This window comes from Cupressus sempervirens, chromosome 8, assembly GCF_028749045.1.
Source record: "Cupressus sempervirens isolate cs-2001-9-10 chromosome 8, ASM2874904v1, whole genome shotgun sequence".
Lineage (NCBI taxonomy): Eukaryota > Viridiplantae > Streptophyta > Pinopsida > Cupressales > Cupressaceae > Cupressus > Cupressus sempervirens.
This window is the reverse complement of record NC_143125.1, coordinates 462,699,165-462,713,372: the sequence shown is the minus strand read 5'-3', so window position 1 is coordinate 462,713,372 and position 14,208 is coordinate 462,699,165. Positions and strand designations below refer to the sequence as shown.

General features: G+C 30.9%; 1 protein-coding gene across 1 annotated transcript in view; it reads right to left on the bottom strand.

Annotated features, from left to right (window-relative positions):
• Window positions 1-4,552, bottom strand: part of LOC149543241 (putative CoA ligase CCL7) — a 45,994-nt gene extending 41,442 nt beyond the window's left edge. Inside the window, exon 1 of the mRNA XM_089796255.1 lies at window positions 3,326-4,552. Within this exon, the coding sequence (XP_089652381.1) occupies window positions 3,326-4,348 (1,023 nt within the window). The 5' untranslated portion in view covers window positions 4,349-4,552. The remainder of the gene's footprint in view (window positions 1-3,325) is intronic.
• Window positions 4,553-14,208: the final 9,656 nt, after the last annotated feature.

Below are 14,208 nucleotides of genomic sequence, written 5' to 3'. Positions count from 1 at the left end.
AACCACTCGCTTCCTAAAAAATAGAGCGCAAAAATGGTCTTCAAGAAAAGTCACAGTTAGTAACCCCTCAAGAGGCTTAGGGCCCGTTTGGTTGCGGGAATATGAAACTAAGAATAGGAATGGGGAATAGGATTAGAAATAGAAATGAAGAATAAGAACTGAAAAAAAGAATCGAGAATAGGAATAGGAATAGAGATAGGAATAGGAATAGGGTTTTTTATTCTACACTTCGTTTGGTTCTACAAAACTTGTGAGATCATCTAATTTGGAAGGGGCAAATGGTGATGAAACCAGAACAGGAAGAATGGAAAATCGATGTTGAAGCAAATCAAATCAATCTTCGGACCATCAAAAATGTTACCATTGATGGATCACAAATTTTGCAGATACAGATTTTCTGGTGGCTCACAAATAGTTTTAAGATTTTTTCGTCACAGATTTGGAGATACAATCTAGATGCTCAAAAGATGAAGAATTTGACGACCTCGGAGGCTGGAAACCAGAGTCCTCTACAGAGAAATTTAAGGAGATTGTGACGAAAAATAGCTGTGAAAAAGAATACCAAAATAAATCCATGTATACAGACTTCCTGAGCTTGAATTCCAAATGGAAACGCATGCCCACAAATGAACATATCCTTGGGCACCACCAAAAACAAATGAACGGACACAAACATGAAAAATTCGAACCCAGACGAGAAAAATCATAATCTTTGTAACAAGGGGGAAGACTGTAGCGGACTTCTTGAGTTGGGAACACAAATCATGGAAATCTCACGTGCGATTCTGAAGCCAAACTTTGATTTGATTCAGCTCAATATTGGAAAGTCGAGGGTACTCTAGTATGAGTTGTGACCTTTAACATACTTGCCAGGGTCCATTCTGAACTTACTATCCTTCCCTGAGAGCCATCAACAAGAAAACACCCCCTTCTGAAGAACACTGACCAAGGTATTAATCAAGTCTATGTACAATTATTGAGGGCAATAGAGTTATCAAATAAGAAAAAGTTAAAATAAGAATAGGAATAGCTATTCTAATAACAATTTTTTTTTATAATGGACACGTGCTCATTTTGGGGCCAAATTGGGAATATGAATTCTAATTCTCAATTCTAATTCAATGCAACAAACAGAGAATTAAAAATAAATTCTTATTCTCAATTCTACTTCGATGCATCAAAGAAAGAATTGAAAATAAATTCTAATTTTTCATTCCTATTCCAATCATATTCCAGCAAACAAATGGGCCCTTAGGGCCCATTTGGTTGCTGGAATACAACCGGAATAGGAATAGGAAATTAGAATATGATTTGTATTCTTTGTTTGGTGTGTGGAATAGGAATAGGGAATAGGAATACGTATTCTCATTTTAGCCTCAAAATGAGCTTTTGTCCATTCCAAAAAATACTTGTAATTGGAATTGCTATTCTTGCATTCATTTTAACTTTTTCAAATTTGATTAAATTTTCAAATCCGCTTTGACTTGGGGTGAGCGCTGGAACTTTGTTTTCAATATTTTCCAATATTTCAGCGATTTTCCAATGGCACCGATTGCATCTTCAAAAATATTTTCAAATGGCGCCGATTGCAAGTTAACCCTATTCCAATTTAAGCTTGCATAACCAAACAAGGGATAAACAAGATTGGATTGCATTTTTCCATTCCTATTCTTCATTCTCCATTCTCATTCAAATTTTCTATTCTAATTCTCAATTCCTACACTTGCAACCAAACGGGCCCTTAGCTATTTGGAAGTTTGTATTGGAATGCAGAGATATCATTGCTAAACATGTTACTTGGAAAATCAGGAACGGCAGCAAAGCCTCTTTCCGGGGGAACTTGCAGGAAATCAGAGAAATAAAATGTAGGAAATGGGGACTAGAAGTAAGGAATTATTATGAAACTAGAATAGAGGGGTACAGAATAAGATGGTTTTGGAGATCCTTGGATAATTTGGATGCTCCAGAGGAACAAAAGGGAGAGCTGAATCTTTCACTACAAGAAAGAATAGTGATTCTTAAAAATGAAGAAGATGTTATCAGATGGAGCTGCTCCAAATCAGGCAATTCCACTGTCAAACCCGGCTATCAGGCAACAGAGAATGCAATGGAGCAACAAGAGTGGCCTGTCCACCTCTTGTGGGATAAAGACTGTTTCCCTAATGCTGGGTACACACATGGATGGTGGCCCAAAGACGAATCTTGAGAAAGGGTTGAAAAAATTTGGTATTCAAGCCCCCGGGAGATGCACTCTATGCAAACAAAATGAGGAAAGTATCGATCACCTGAATGCTTCAATGCCCTCTCTCTCAAATATGCTGGAGTTGGATCACGGATGAACTTAGTATTCCAATACCATAGCCTTGCAGTCTTGGCTTCTAATGTGGCCAAAAAGAACTTTTTTCAAGTATCTGGAATATCGCCTCTTCAATAATCATGTGAGAAATTTGAAATGAATGGAATCGAAGAATTTTTCAAGGTAAGGAAATGTCTGAGGAGACCTAATCAGGAAAATAGAGCAGCAGATTCTGGAGTTAATGAACAAGGCGGCTGATAGAAAAACAATACAAAAAAGAATATTCACAAATTGGGATGCCATTATGGTCGAAAAATTCGAGAGAGTATCAAGATACCAAAGATTGAAAACCCAAAGGATGCTTTGAGCAGGGTTGAGACAAGGAAGCATACCAGATGGATAGAACCAGAGCAAGGATGTATCAAAGTAAACTTTGATGGCGCCTCCATTAGAAACCCTGGACCGAGGGGTACTGGCTGTGTGGCAAGAGATCAATATGGGTTTGGTTCTAAAAGAAAGGAAGAAGTTCATTGGAAAGGCTACAAACAATGAGGCAGAATTCAGAGCAGCATTAGCAGAATTCATATGGGTTTAAATCGTTTTTAGTTTTGTAGAGCAGTTTATTTGTCAAATTTTTTATTTTAAAAAAATGATCTTGAATCTACATGTTCAAATATAATGCTACATCAGCATACTATTCTGTTTAAGTGTCTAAAATGATTTTAAAATATAAGATGCATTATTGGAAAAAGTTCTGATTATTCTCCACACAAACTGACACAACTGCAAAAATCTGTAGGTAGGATGGTGCTATTTTGTGTGGAGGATAGCTCAGTCCATTTTGCACTAAGTCCTATTTATTGCTCACTGATATGACATCACATAATTGATAGTAATTTTGGATCTACAATTTTTTTGAAATAAGTATTAAGAAGACACTTTTTGTGCTCCACTAATTTTACCCAACTACCAAAAAAGAATGATAAACAACAAAGGTGCATAACTCTTCAAAGATGCAAATAGTGTTACCTGAATAATTTCAGCTGTAGGGATATTTGCTGCAGTCTCCGCCATAACATCCCTTCCAATTGGTGCAGCTGCAGTGATGATTTCCTTAAGAGAAGACAGATCATATTGGCCAACAATCTCCTTACTCTTTGCAAGTGCCATCACAATGGGTGGCACTATGGGCAAATGTGTTACCTTGTACTCTTGAATGACCTTAAGCATCTTCACAAAATTAAATTTACCCATGGAGACCACAGCATTCCCTCTCTGGAGCTGGGCAAGTATCACAAGAGAGATGGCATAGGCATGGACCATTGGAACAAGACACAACCAAATCAGATCTCTTTCACCCCTCTCTTCTTGGTTTCTACACATCATCAATACAGATGCCATAAAATTCCTATGACTCAAAACCACCCCTTTGCTGACCCCAGTTGTTCCAGAGGAGTACAAGAGTGCTGCTGTGTCCCTTTGCCTTATTCTAACCACAGGTTGGGGATAACTCTTGTTGGCTCCCATGTTTAATACTTGAGAAAACAGAGTAATGGGTATTCTTGACCTAAAACCCACATTGATATCAGATCCTATCATGATTGTGGGTATACCCAGATCCTCAACTTTATGCCACACCTCTGGGACTGTAAAAATGAGCTTGGTCTTGGAATCCTGCACTTGTTTGGTGACTTCCATGGTGGCGTAGAGAGGATTCACTGTGGTTGCTATTGCCCCAATTGAAATGATCCCCAAAAAGCAGAGGGGAATAGTGATGGAATTTGGGGCAAATATGAGAACCACATCTCCCTTCCTGATACCAAGTTGGTATAATCCACTGCCCAACCATTTCACCCTTTCTTGTAAATCTTTGAAGCAGAGTTTTAACCCTGAATCAGCATCGATCAATGCTGTTTTGTGAGCATGAGCTGCTGAATTTCTGAACATTAAAGTGATTAAGTTTGCATGCTCATCATCCGTTGGAAGTACCAATGGAGGGTAGGGAGATCTGAATATTCCATCCTTTCCATAACCACACTTTTCCAGCATCATTTTTGTTGTTGTTAGTAATGGTCCCTGAGTGTATGAATGTTCTACCAGTTTTATAATAAATGTTTTTGAAGATTCAGTCGCTGTTTGAGCTCACTGGTCACAAGAATTTAGTCAGAGGCACATTGCTGCGTGCGCCACCTTCTAGGAATGATTTTCTACATTCATGAGCTCAAAGACGGGACTTTAACGGAGACGATTCAATGTAATTAGGCGGGCAAGGCACGAATATTTATAGGAATTTTTAGTTCCTGCCGTATGCAGAAACTAATGGAATGGTTGAATACTATAGCATTAATTTTGTTTTTTTCTTCAACTAATCAAATCGTAGAATTTTTACAATGTAATGTTTTTAATTTTCTTTTATATAATAAATTTTTGAAGAATTTTTTTAGATATTTTTCTATTGACTAGTACAATGAGTTCATTTATGGGTGGAACACTTCTAATATTTACTTGATATCAAAATGAAATATTTTTCATCAACATTAACTTTTTAAAAAACTTTTCAAAAAAATCTAGCATTGGTGGGTGGTTGTAATTAATGCAATTTTTACAAATATCTAATCTTTGTCAAAAAAAAAAAAAAATTGTCCACAAAAATTGTCCACATGTTGTTGTCCTTCAACACATTCTGGAAACATCTATTTTAATGCAATTTCTACAAATAGCTAATCTTTGTCAAAAAAAAAAAATCTGTCCACATATTTTTTTCCCCCTTCCAACACATTCTATAAATATCTATTTTTGCCCAAAAAATCTATCCACATGTTATCTTCCCTTCCAAAACAATCTAGAGAACATTCACAATCATGTTTTCAAGTCAAAAAAATATTGTTAGAATTCACATGTTACATATATGTTGACTGAATAATCAGACACCATGGAACTTGTGTGCAGTGCATTCATCTTTTTCTTAAGCATCGAGATGTAGGTATGTTTTTTTTTCCAATTTTTAGCTTTATTTTTTGTATTAGCAAATTCAAATTACTTAGCTTTTAATTTAAGTTTCTTTTATTTTTCTTATCATATTTTTCTAAATTGAAATGATTTTGTAAGTTACAATGATTCTGTACAATCTTGTTGCCCTTCCTATGAATGTATGGCTAAAGACATGAATGATCAACAATTGGTCTTTGTCAATTCAAATTTTGTCTGTGGGGATCTTCTTCAGGGTTTGAAGGTAAATTTCATGGGCATTCCAATAAGAAGTTGTGATGTGTCTTTTAGCTATCATTTTGCTTTCCATAATGTGCAAACTATAAAGTTATTTCTTTTGGTAACGTGTACATCACTTTTTTTTGAGGAATGCTTAGACTATTGCCTTACTCTGCTAACATTATGTGCTTGTTGCTTTGGTATTTAATATTTAATTCTACATGGCAATGCAAAGATGGCACATTGCAACTCTTCTTTCTGTTGGCGCAACTATGAGTGGGATTGGATATATTTGTTATGACAAAAAAATGAAATGTTTAAATTGGGAGGACCTAGATCATAGTAGACACATCTTTCCAATTTTTAATAGCTATCATACAATTTTGCACGTGTATATGTTTTTTCTGTCTTCATTTTTTATGTTTCTTCTTATTTGTGGTGGACATCTTCTCGAAAAATTCATCTTTGTGTTTATGAGGCTCTTTATATCATGATCTTATTTTTTTTCTTGCAACTCCTTGAAGTGAATGATTAACAAATCAACAGTCAAATCTCGTATTAAACTAATTTTTCAACCATCAATTTTCTTGCCAATTTTCAGTTAGGTATTAATACTAGGTTATTTTCTAACAAAGTGAGTATTGAAAGGAGGTTTTCTAAGTTGTTGAAACATGTCTAATTTTGTTTGTATGACCGTGCATTTGTTGTTAAGTTTTTTCTGTTTATCTATTTCATCAGGCCAAAATCTATTGCTAAATTCAAAAAAAATCATCTTGTAGCATGAAGCCTTGAACAACTTTCACATTTCTTTTTTTGCCATTTCTTATTTATGACAATGTCAAAGAAATTATATAGTTTAACCGTTTAGAGTAAGGATAAAAGTAAAATGTATTTGATCTTTTTCAAAAAGCTTCTGTATTGGCCTTTGAACCAAATTTAATAACATCAACATTTTCAAGTATGCTCAGTGGTGCATTTACTACTTATTTAAAGCAGCTCTTTTTTCAATTAGTCTATGAGGAGAAAAGATAAGTATACTACCAAAACCAAGGTAAAACAATGGCAAGTGAGGTGTAAAATAAATATGGAGAATATAATGTGGAGGACAAGCAATAGTGACAAGGATAGGAAGACAAAGATTAGTCCTAACAAATGCAACAAGGTCTAGGGCAGTTATTTACAACTCTGAAATCTATATAAAAGATCTTAAATTTTAACTCAGAGTGAGGTGGAGACTCAAAGAAAATTAAGAAAATTAAGTTCCTTAGCTATGAGACTTGGTTTTTCTACCTACCAATGCACAATAGACCCTTACCATTAGACTAGGCATATGAGTATCTTAAGACTTTGTCAAACTAATTCACTACCTATGTTATTCATTTCAAAAGTTGTTTGGCTTGTGCAACTTGGGTTTGAACTGTTTGTAGGTTTTTCTTTCAGGCTTGTAAATCATTGCAAGTTGCTTTTTGGTATTTTTCTCTTGTTACCATTTGTATTGGTATCTTATTTGTGCCAATAATAATGAGTATTGATGACTTATTTCCTTAAGAATTGCTTTGTTTTGTATACGAAGTAGCAGTTAAAAACATGTGTGAAATATGGATTGTGGAAAATATGGATTGTGGAAGTGAAACATTTTTTTTTGATAAAATATGTAAATCTTTTTCAGAGAATGTTCAACACACCATGTCTTGATTGGTGAGTTTAGTGGGTGTTGTCTAAATTATGAGTAAAAAATGTGGTCTGTTTCATTTCTACATTAACAATTTTGTTAAGCTTTTTCAAATCATTTTGCACAAAAGAAATTTGATTTCTCATTGACATATTCAAGCATTAAAACATAATCTTGTGATTTTTTAAAATATAATTTTAAAATTTTATACAAGAAGTTAATATATACTTGAAATTGTAATAAGTGTCAAATGCTTATGCTTATTCCAAATTTATTCTATATCAATATGTGTTGTAGTAATGGCTATGGGAGGGTCATAGAAGTTCTTGTTACAATTTTTTTGATTTTGCCTACAAAATAAGAAATCTTTGTCCAGTTGTGTGCATAAGCATCTATGAGATTGTGCTATATAAGGGTTGCCCCTTTGAAAGCTTGATCTGGATGCTCTCCTTACCAAGCATATTATTGTGTATCAGTGAGGGCTAACATTTGGAATGAATGAAGCAGTGGAGATTGGTAGGTGTATCTATCCGAGGAGCGAATCTCATCCAATACTAACAAACCCAGCCATAACAGGTGTCGAAGGAAGCAACATTTAGAAGAAATGACAAAGCACTAACTTAATCTTTTGGATCCTTATCTCTGGCTGCTAGCTAGGCTAAAGCATAAGACTGACCTGAAGGTGTAAAAAATTATTCAACAAGGATTATTTTTGTTGTAACACTACATAATGGTTTAGTCCTAGTATTTGAGAAACCTATATGTATAGTAAAAGGAGTATCTTATAAATAGGGATTATAGATGATTATATGCATCAATGTTATATATTACATGGATTATGTTAAATTAGTTTTCAATATAGAAGTACATGGATCTTGCATTTCAATGTCAAAGCTCATTTTTTAAGGCAACAAATTCATAGAATAGGCCTCTTGATAATGAGATTCACCCACATTACATTTTAACACATAATAACTTTCTCAAAAAGTTTATTTTAAAATGTGTTAAGGATACTTCTATTGTAATGCAATTTGAAAGATTTGCCTATTCTCTATTTTTCTTAAAATTTCAATTCTATTCATTATTAAAAATATATTTATAAATTCTATGAGCTCACAACTTGTAAAATAAGACATATATTTCATATACATTTTTCTTGACTATTTTCTAATGTTATGTTTTGATACACATTATTCTAATTTCATTTACAATTAATAATGGTCATTTCCAAGTGACAACATTTGTCTTCCTTATGAGGACAACAAATCATAAATTAATATTACTTCTTCCAATTGGATACAAAGTAAAACTAGATTACTATTAGTAGAAACTAGACACAATGTGTCCTTGTTAGTTTTTCAATCAAATTTCAGATTTCTTAAACTTATTACTATATGCTATAGTTTGGTAATTTTATTATATTTAAATTATTTACAATTGAAAAAAATAATCTTAATAAATAAAATAGTTGTATAATTTATATTTCAAATGTCCAACCTACATTTATGAATATGTTTGATATTGGTTTAATTATGCAAAATCTTTGTACAGTATAATCGTATCTTAAACTTTTGTAGATTTTTTTATTGAGTTTTAATTTTTATTGATAAATTTTAAAATTATTTTTCTATTCATATTTATATATATATATATATATATATTTATTAACTATAGAGGGATCAAAAATAGTATAGAAAGTTCACCAAGTAACAACAAAGAGGCAAAGCCTCAACCCGAGATCAAAGTATCATAATTACAAACAACTCAAAAAGAATCAACTGAAAAGCTAATGTAGGACATCATAGTGGGTATCAACCCAAGTAGTCTACCCAAGCGGGCCTTCCATCCGCACAATACTTTTGCGCTTCTAGATTTGAGTCAGCATAAATAGCTCCTCCTTCCTAGAATTGACATTTTTTCTAATTTCTTTGTTTAGTCTTTTGTAGGTTTGTTCAAAAATTTGGAGATCATCAAGGGTTCTCATCTTCTCGAAGCCATGCTTTAACTTATAGAACAAGAAAGTGGCGTGTCCATCCTTAAGAAATCTTCTTAGCTTCACTTTTTCAGTCATCATGGTGGTATGGACTTGCAGGAAGAGTTTAAAATGTGCGAGTTTTTGAAAAAACTTAGTAAAAACTCTTGGCTTACCTTGATACCTTTCCTCGTTCCTACACTTGCAGATCTGCCAGAGGATGTTAGAAGACAACATATTCCAAAAAAATTGGCATCCTTATTAAGACCATTGATATGATCAGTAATAATATCAAGAATATTCACATTAATAGGATACGAGATACCAAACATATTCTATATCTCTTTGGCAAATAAACAATAAAAAAGAATGTGTCTACTAGTTTCGGGCAACCTACATAAGTTACAAATGTCAACATTATGACTATCTTTTGTAATGGGGAGTCTATCAAGTAGAACTAACCATTTAAAACATTTAATTTTAGGCTCAACAGGTCTTTTCCAGAGAATATCAAGGTAGTTTTTCCAAACCTTGGCATCAAGAGAGGAATACCAAATAGTGCTAATGTGATGAATAATATCTTCATTATGATCAATAATCATGCATATGTTTTTGGCTTTGAGATTAGCCATGATGACCCCATCTGAACACTTACATTTTAAGTGTCTATGGGATTTCACATGACAAACAAAAGGAAGGTTTTTAGAAGCTTGAGAAATCATATTATAAGTCTTCTTATGAGAATTAGGGATATTAAACTTAGTTTTGAGCTCATCCCATTGAATGAGTTTATCCTGCTCAAAGATGTCAACCAGCTAGGAAATACCTTTTTTAACCCACAACCTAGCAAAGCATCCTTGGGAGAGGGCTAGGGTCTTACCATTTAGGTGTAAGTTCCACCAAATAGACCTTTCACCATGGAGCTGCATGTCACTATGAAACTCCTTATTGGTGATAAATTTCCAAACATGATCCCAAGCTCTCTAGATAGATTTGAAAACATCAAAGCCTTGAACAATAACTAGGAAGTTACCAACAATAAGATCACAAAAGGGGAGATTTTTCCAAGTTCTGGCTTTTTTAGGACAACCTCTCTCAATGTTATGTCTAACAAGCACCTTCCAAGGATTAATACCCTCTAGAGAGTGAAAGATCCATTTGGAAAATAGGGAAATACCTTGAATCTTAAGGTCTTTAAGCCCTAGCCCCCCAAGGATTTTTCAGAATGACACAGTCCCATTTGATCATATACATCTTTCTATTACCTTTACCATCAGACCATAAAAAAAGTCTGATAGCCTTCTATATTTTTAAAATTTGGTAATTATTGAACATCCAAGAAGAAGAAGAATAAATACTATAAGAAGACAACATCTATGTTTAAATTTTGATTATTAAATTATTAAATTAATTTTTCTAATAATATTCTTATATTTAAATTTTTAAAATTTTAAATTATATTACAATATACAATAAAAAATTCAATGATTTTACCAAATATATTGTAAGATTGTTTTACTATTTTTAATTGTATGTATATAGAAAATGTTACTAAATTTTTTACATAAGTATATACTTAATTAATTTGAAGATATGTTAAATAGAATTCTTTTATTTATATAATTAGTATATTTGTAAATATTAGTTTATTATCTATTTATAAATAAATTCTAGGAATAATAACAATTTAGAACATAAATATTTTTAACTTTGTGTAGACTTTTCAATAAATTGTTGCTTTTAAGAATATATATATATATATATAATTATTTTAATGATAATTAAGTTCTTAGTATATAAATAAATATTTTCTTAAAAACATTTGTAAAATAATTTGATCTATTCATATAAACAAATGATCTTCACTCACATCTGAAAAGCCGTATTACTTGAGTCTTGTCCGAAACTTCACCAAACTAAAGGCGAGAACTTTAGCACTTGCCCCCTTGTTTAGTATAAGTATTTTAAATTTTTTTTGGATCTATTGGCTTACATTACAAACAATCATTATATCAAATATCAAATATACTAAATAATTCTATAAAGTTTTATTCATTACACTCATTACAAATAATAAAGAAAATTAGATGAGTATAGTTGAAAAAATATTCATTAGATTAAGAAATTATAAAATACACAGAAAAATATATAAAATTTTAATATTAACTATTTTATGTAGGCATGATTGTTTGTTTATTAGAATTTACTCAAAATTATTATATTTTTAAATAATTTCAATATTTATGTTATATATGTCAAACTAAAATAAACTAAATAGTAACATTTATATAAACACGAAAGGTTAAAGGTAACATAATTAATATTAAGTTTGATTAATAAATCGAATCATACACCATAATCAATTAATTGTTTATCTTTTGTAATTATTTTATCATCTTTTAAAAAATTTATTTATTGGTTACTATTTTAATTAATTTTTCTTAAGAAAATTATTAATATATTACTTTATACTTTTTCAATTAATTTCATAGTTTTAATTTTAATATCAATACATAATAAATATTATTTTTAAAATTTATTTATTTTATTTATTTATTTATTATACTTATAATTTATTAATTATAAATTCTCTATTTTACTTTTCACAATTAAATTATCAAGAATGACTATCCTTTTATATCAAAATTTAAATTATATTAAATTTAATTTAATTAATAATATAGAATAACAAAAGCACATGCATAGCCATGGAAAATGCTACCTCGTCATCTTTATAGAAAATAGACTTAAATTGAAATGTTGGTGGAAACTTTAGATTAAGTGAGTTAGTGCATTTTCCTATAAATTGATCAATGCAAGAAAGCTCAATGAAAACTATAATATCCTCAAGACAAGGGACTAATAATAATTTATATTTAATAATATTAATACAAATACAATTAATTATGTTTTAACACAATGAATAATAGTGAGCTATCCTTATCTAGGCGTAGCCAAAGTGCTACGTAGATATCGTTTATTTTATACTAAATTCTATGCACACTATCACTTTGGCCCACAAGTCAGAGTAAAATATGGCCAAGAATTTCACGTGTATAGAAAAAAGTAACGATGACCTCTCTTTTTTCAAAAAGCGAAATTCTGTCTTAAAATAAGGATATGTTTATTTTTGTATTAAATTAATAATTTTAGTCTCTTGTGTATGATAGATCAAGGACTATTAAGGTTGTCAATTGCATATGGATGAATTGTGGGAAACATCTAGAGTAAACTAAAGATATGCATTTATAAATGAAAATTTATAGTAAAATATTATAGTTTCGAAAAAATATTAATTAATTTTTCTACTTATTATTAATTAAGAAAACATAATTAGTATAATTTGATAAGTAGTGATGTTTTTTAAGGAAATTTAAATTGTGATATTGCTTTGAAGATAGCAATACCATAATTAATACTACTTTTCGTTAGGAAAAATAAAATTAACAATTACATATAGAATATAATGGATATGTTCATAGATATATCCAAGTTAATTTGACTAGTATTTGATCAATTTTGTATGATTAATTATATAACTATTACATACACAATCTTCATCTTCAACTTGGCATGACATGTTTGTTGCAACATTAACATCTTAAGTTGCAAACAAATATAAAGCAAGTATATTTTAGATTTTGTAGAAAAAAAAATCTTGGTTACTAAAATCTTTTGATATGTATAAATTTTGACTTAAGATCAATAGTTGAAATATATGCTCTTACTTCAAAATCAATTTAATAATTATCTCTGTATTTTACTAAATTTCAAATTGCTTAATTATTTTGTTTACGAATATAATAAAATGGAAGAATTCAACAAATATATCATGCATAGAAGATCTTTTATATATGTATTCTAGGTGGTGTATAGGGGGGTCTAAGAGTAAAATTAAAATTGTTTGGAAGAATAATAAATTATGAAGTGTTTATATGTGTGGTACGATGAAATAATTCTACATAGATATCATGTATGAGAGGTCTTTTGTCTATACATACTTTAGTCGATCATGGGGGGACAAAAGTATCATTGAGAATACAATCAATAGTGAAAATGAAATATCTAATGTTTTGAACTATATGACATTGTTATGAAACAAAAGTAGAAGTGTAGTTGATAATATTAGGAAACAAATAATAGAAAAGATCCATACAAAACACTTTTTTGATTAATACATCATTACTAAGACTAATGCAAGGGCCTACACATTAAGGTTTTAACAATATCCCAAACCCAAGTACTTAAAGATATGGAAAAAATAAGGATTGTTGGTTCAATGAGCTAAAAAAATCCAATCACTTTTAACTAAATGCTTTATTTATTTATTCTCATAAATTAGCATTGCAAGTTGTGAATATATTGATTTCAACAATCTTATTATTGTTGAAATGTATAATGTTGTTTGAAATTATTGAGCTTTTAGGAAAGATATTAGTTTGATAGTTGAGAAAACAACCAAAGATATATATAATAGAATTTTTGGCTTAGTTTAATTGATAAATTTTAGATTCATTTTTTTCTCTAGAGCTGAAAATAAGTATCCCTTTTTTATACCATAATCAATGATATTTTATTGTATTGTTGATAGGTAGGGTAGACATTGTGAAAAAAATGAATTTAGCCAAAGTTGGGGATCATTCAATAGCATATCCTTTTTTTTAATGGATAAGGGATGTATTGACTAAAGGAGCTCAAATAGATGTTTTCAATGTAGGGTATATGGAATTTTTTTAATGTCTATCAATTGATGCACCTAATAAGGGGTGACCCATTTAGAGCAACAAGTAAACCACTTCATTGGTGCGGCTAGTATTAAAGTTCAAACCTTGTTGCCCCATAATGTTCATGGCCTTTGTGCTTACGTTGGGTCATTGAGCTTGTGGGTTTGAATTTGAGAATTGTTTGGTATCTTAAAAGGCTATTATTTACAAATTTTTATTAAAAAAACGTGTCTAACAAGTCTTGATATTGTTGGATTACATTGAATAGTCAAGGTTCTAGTATGCTAGTGTTGAAATTGCAGTTGACATTAGTCTATTGGCTTGGGGGATGGATTTC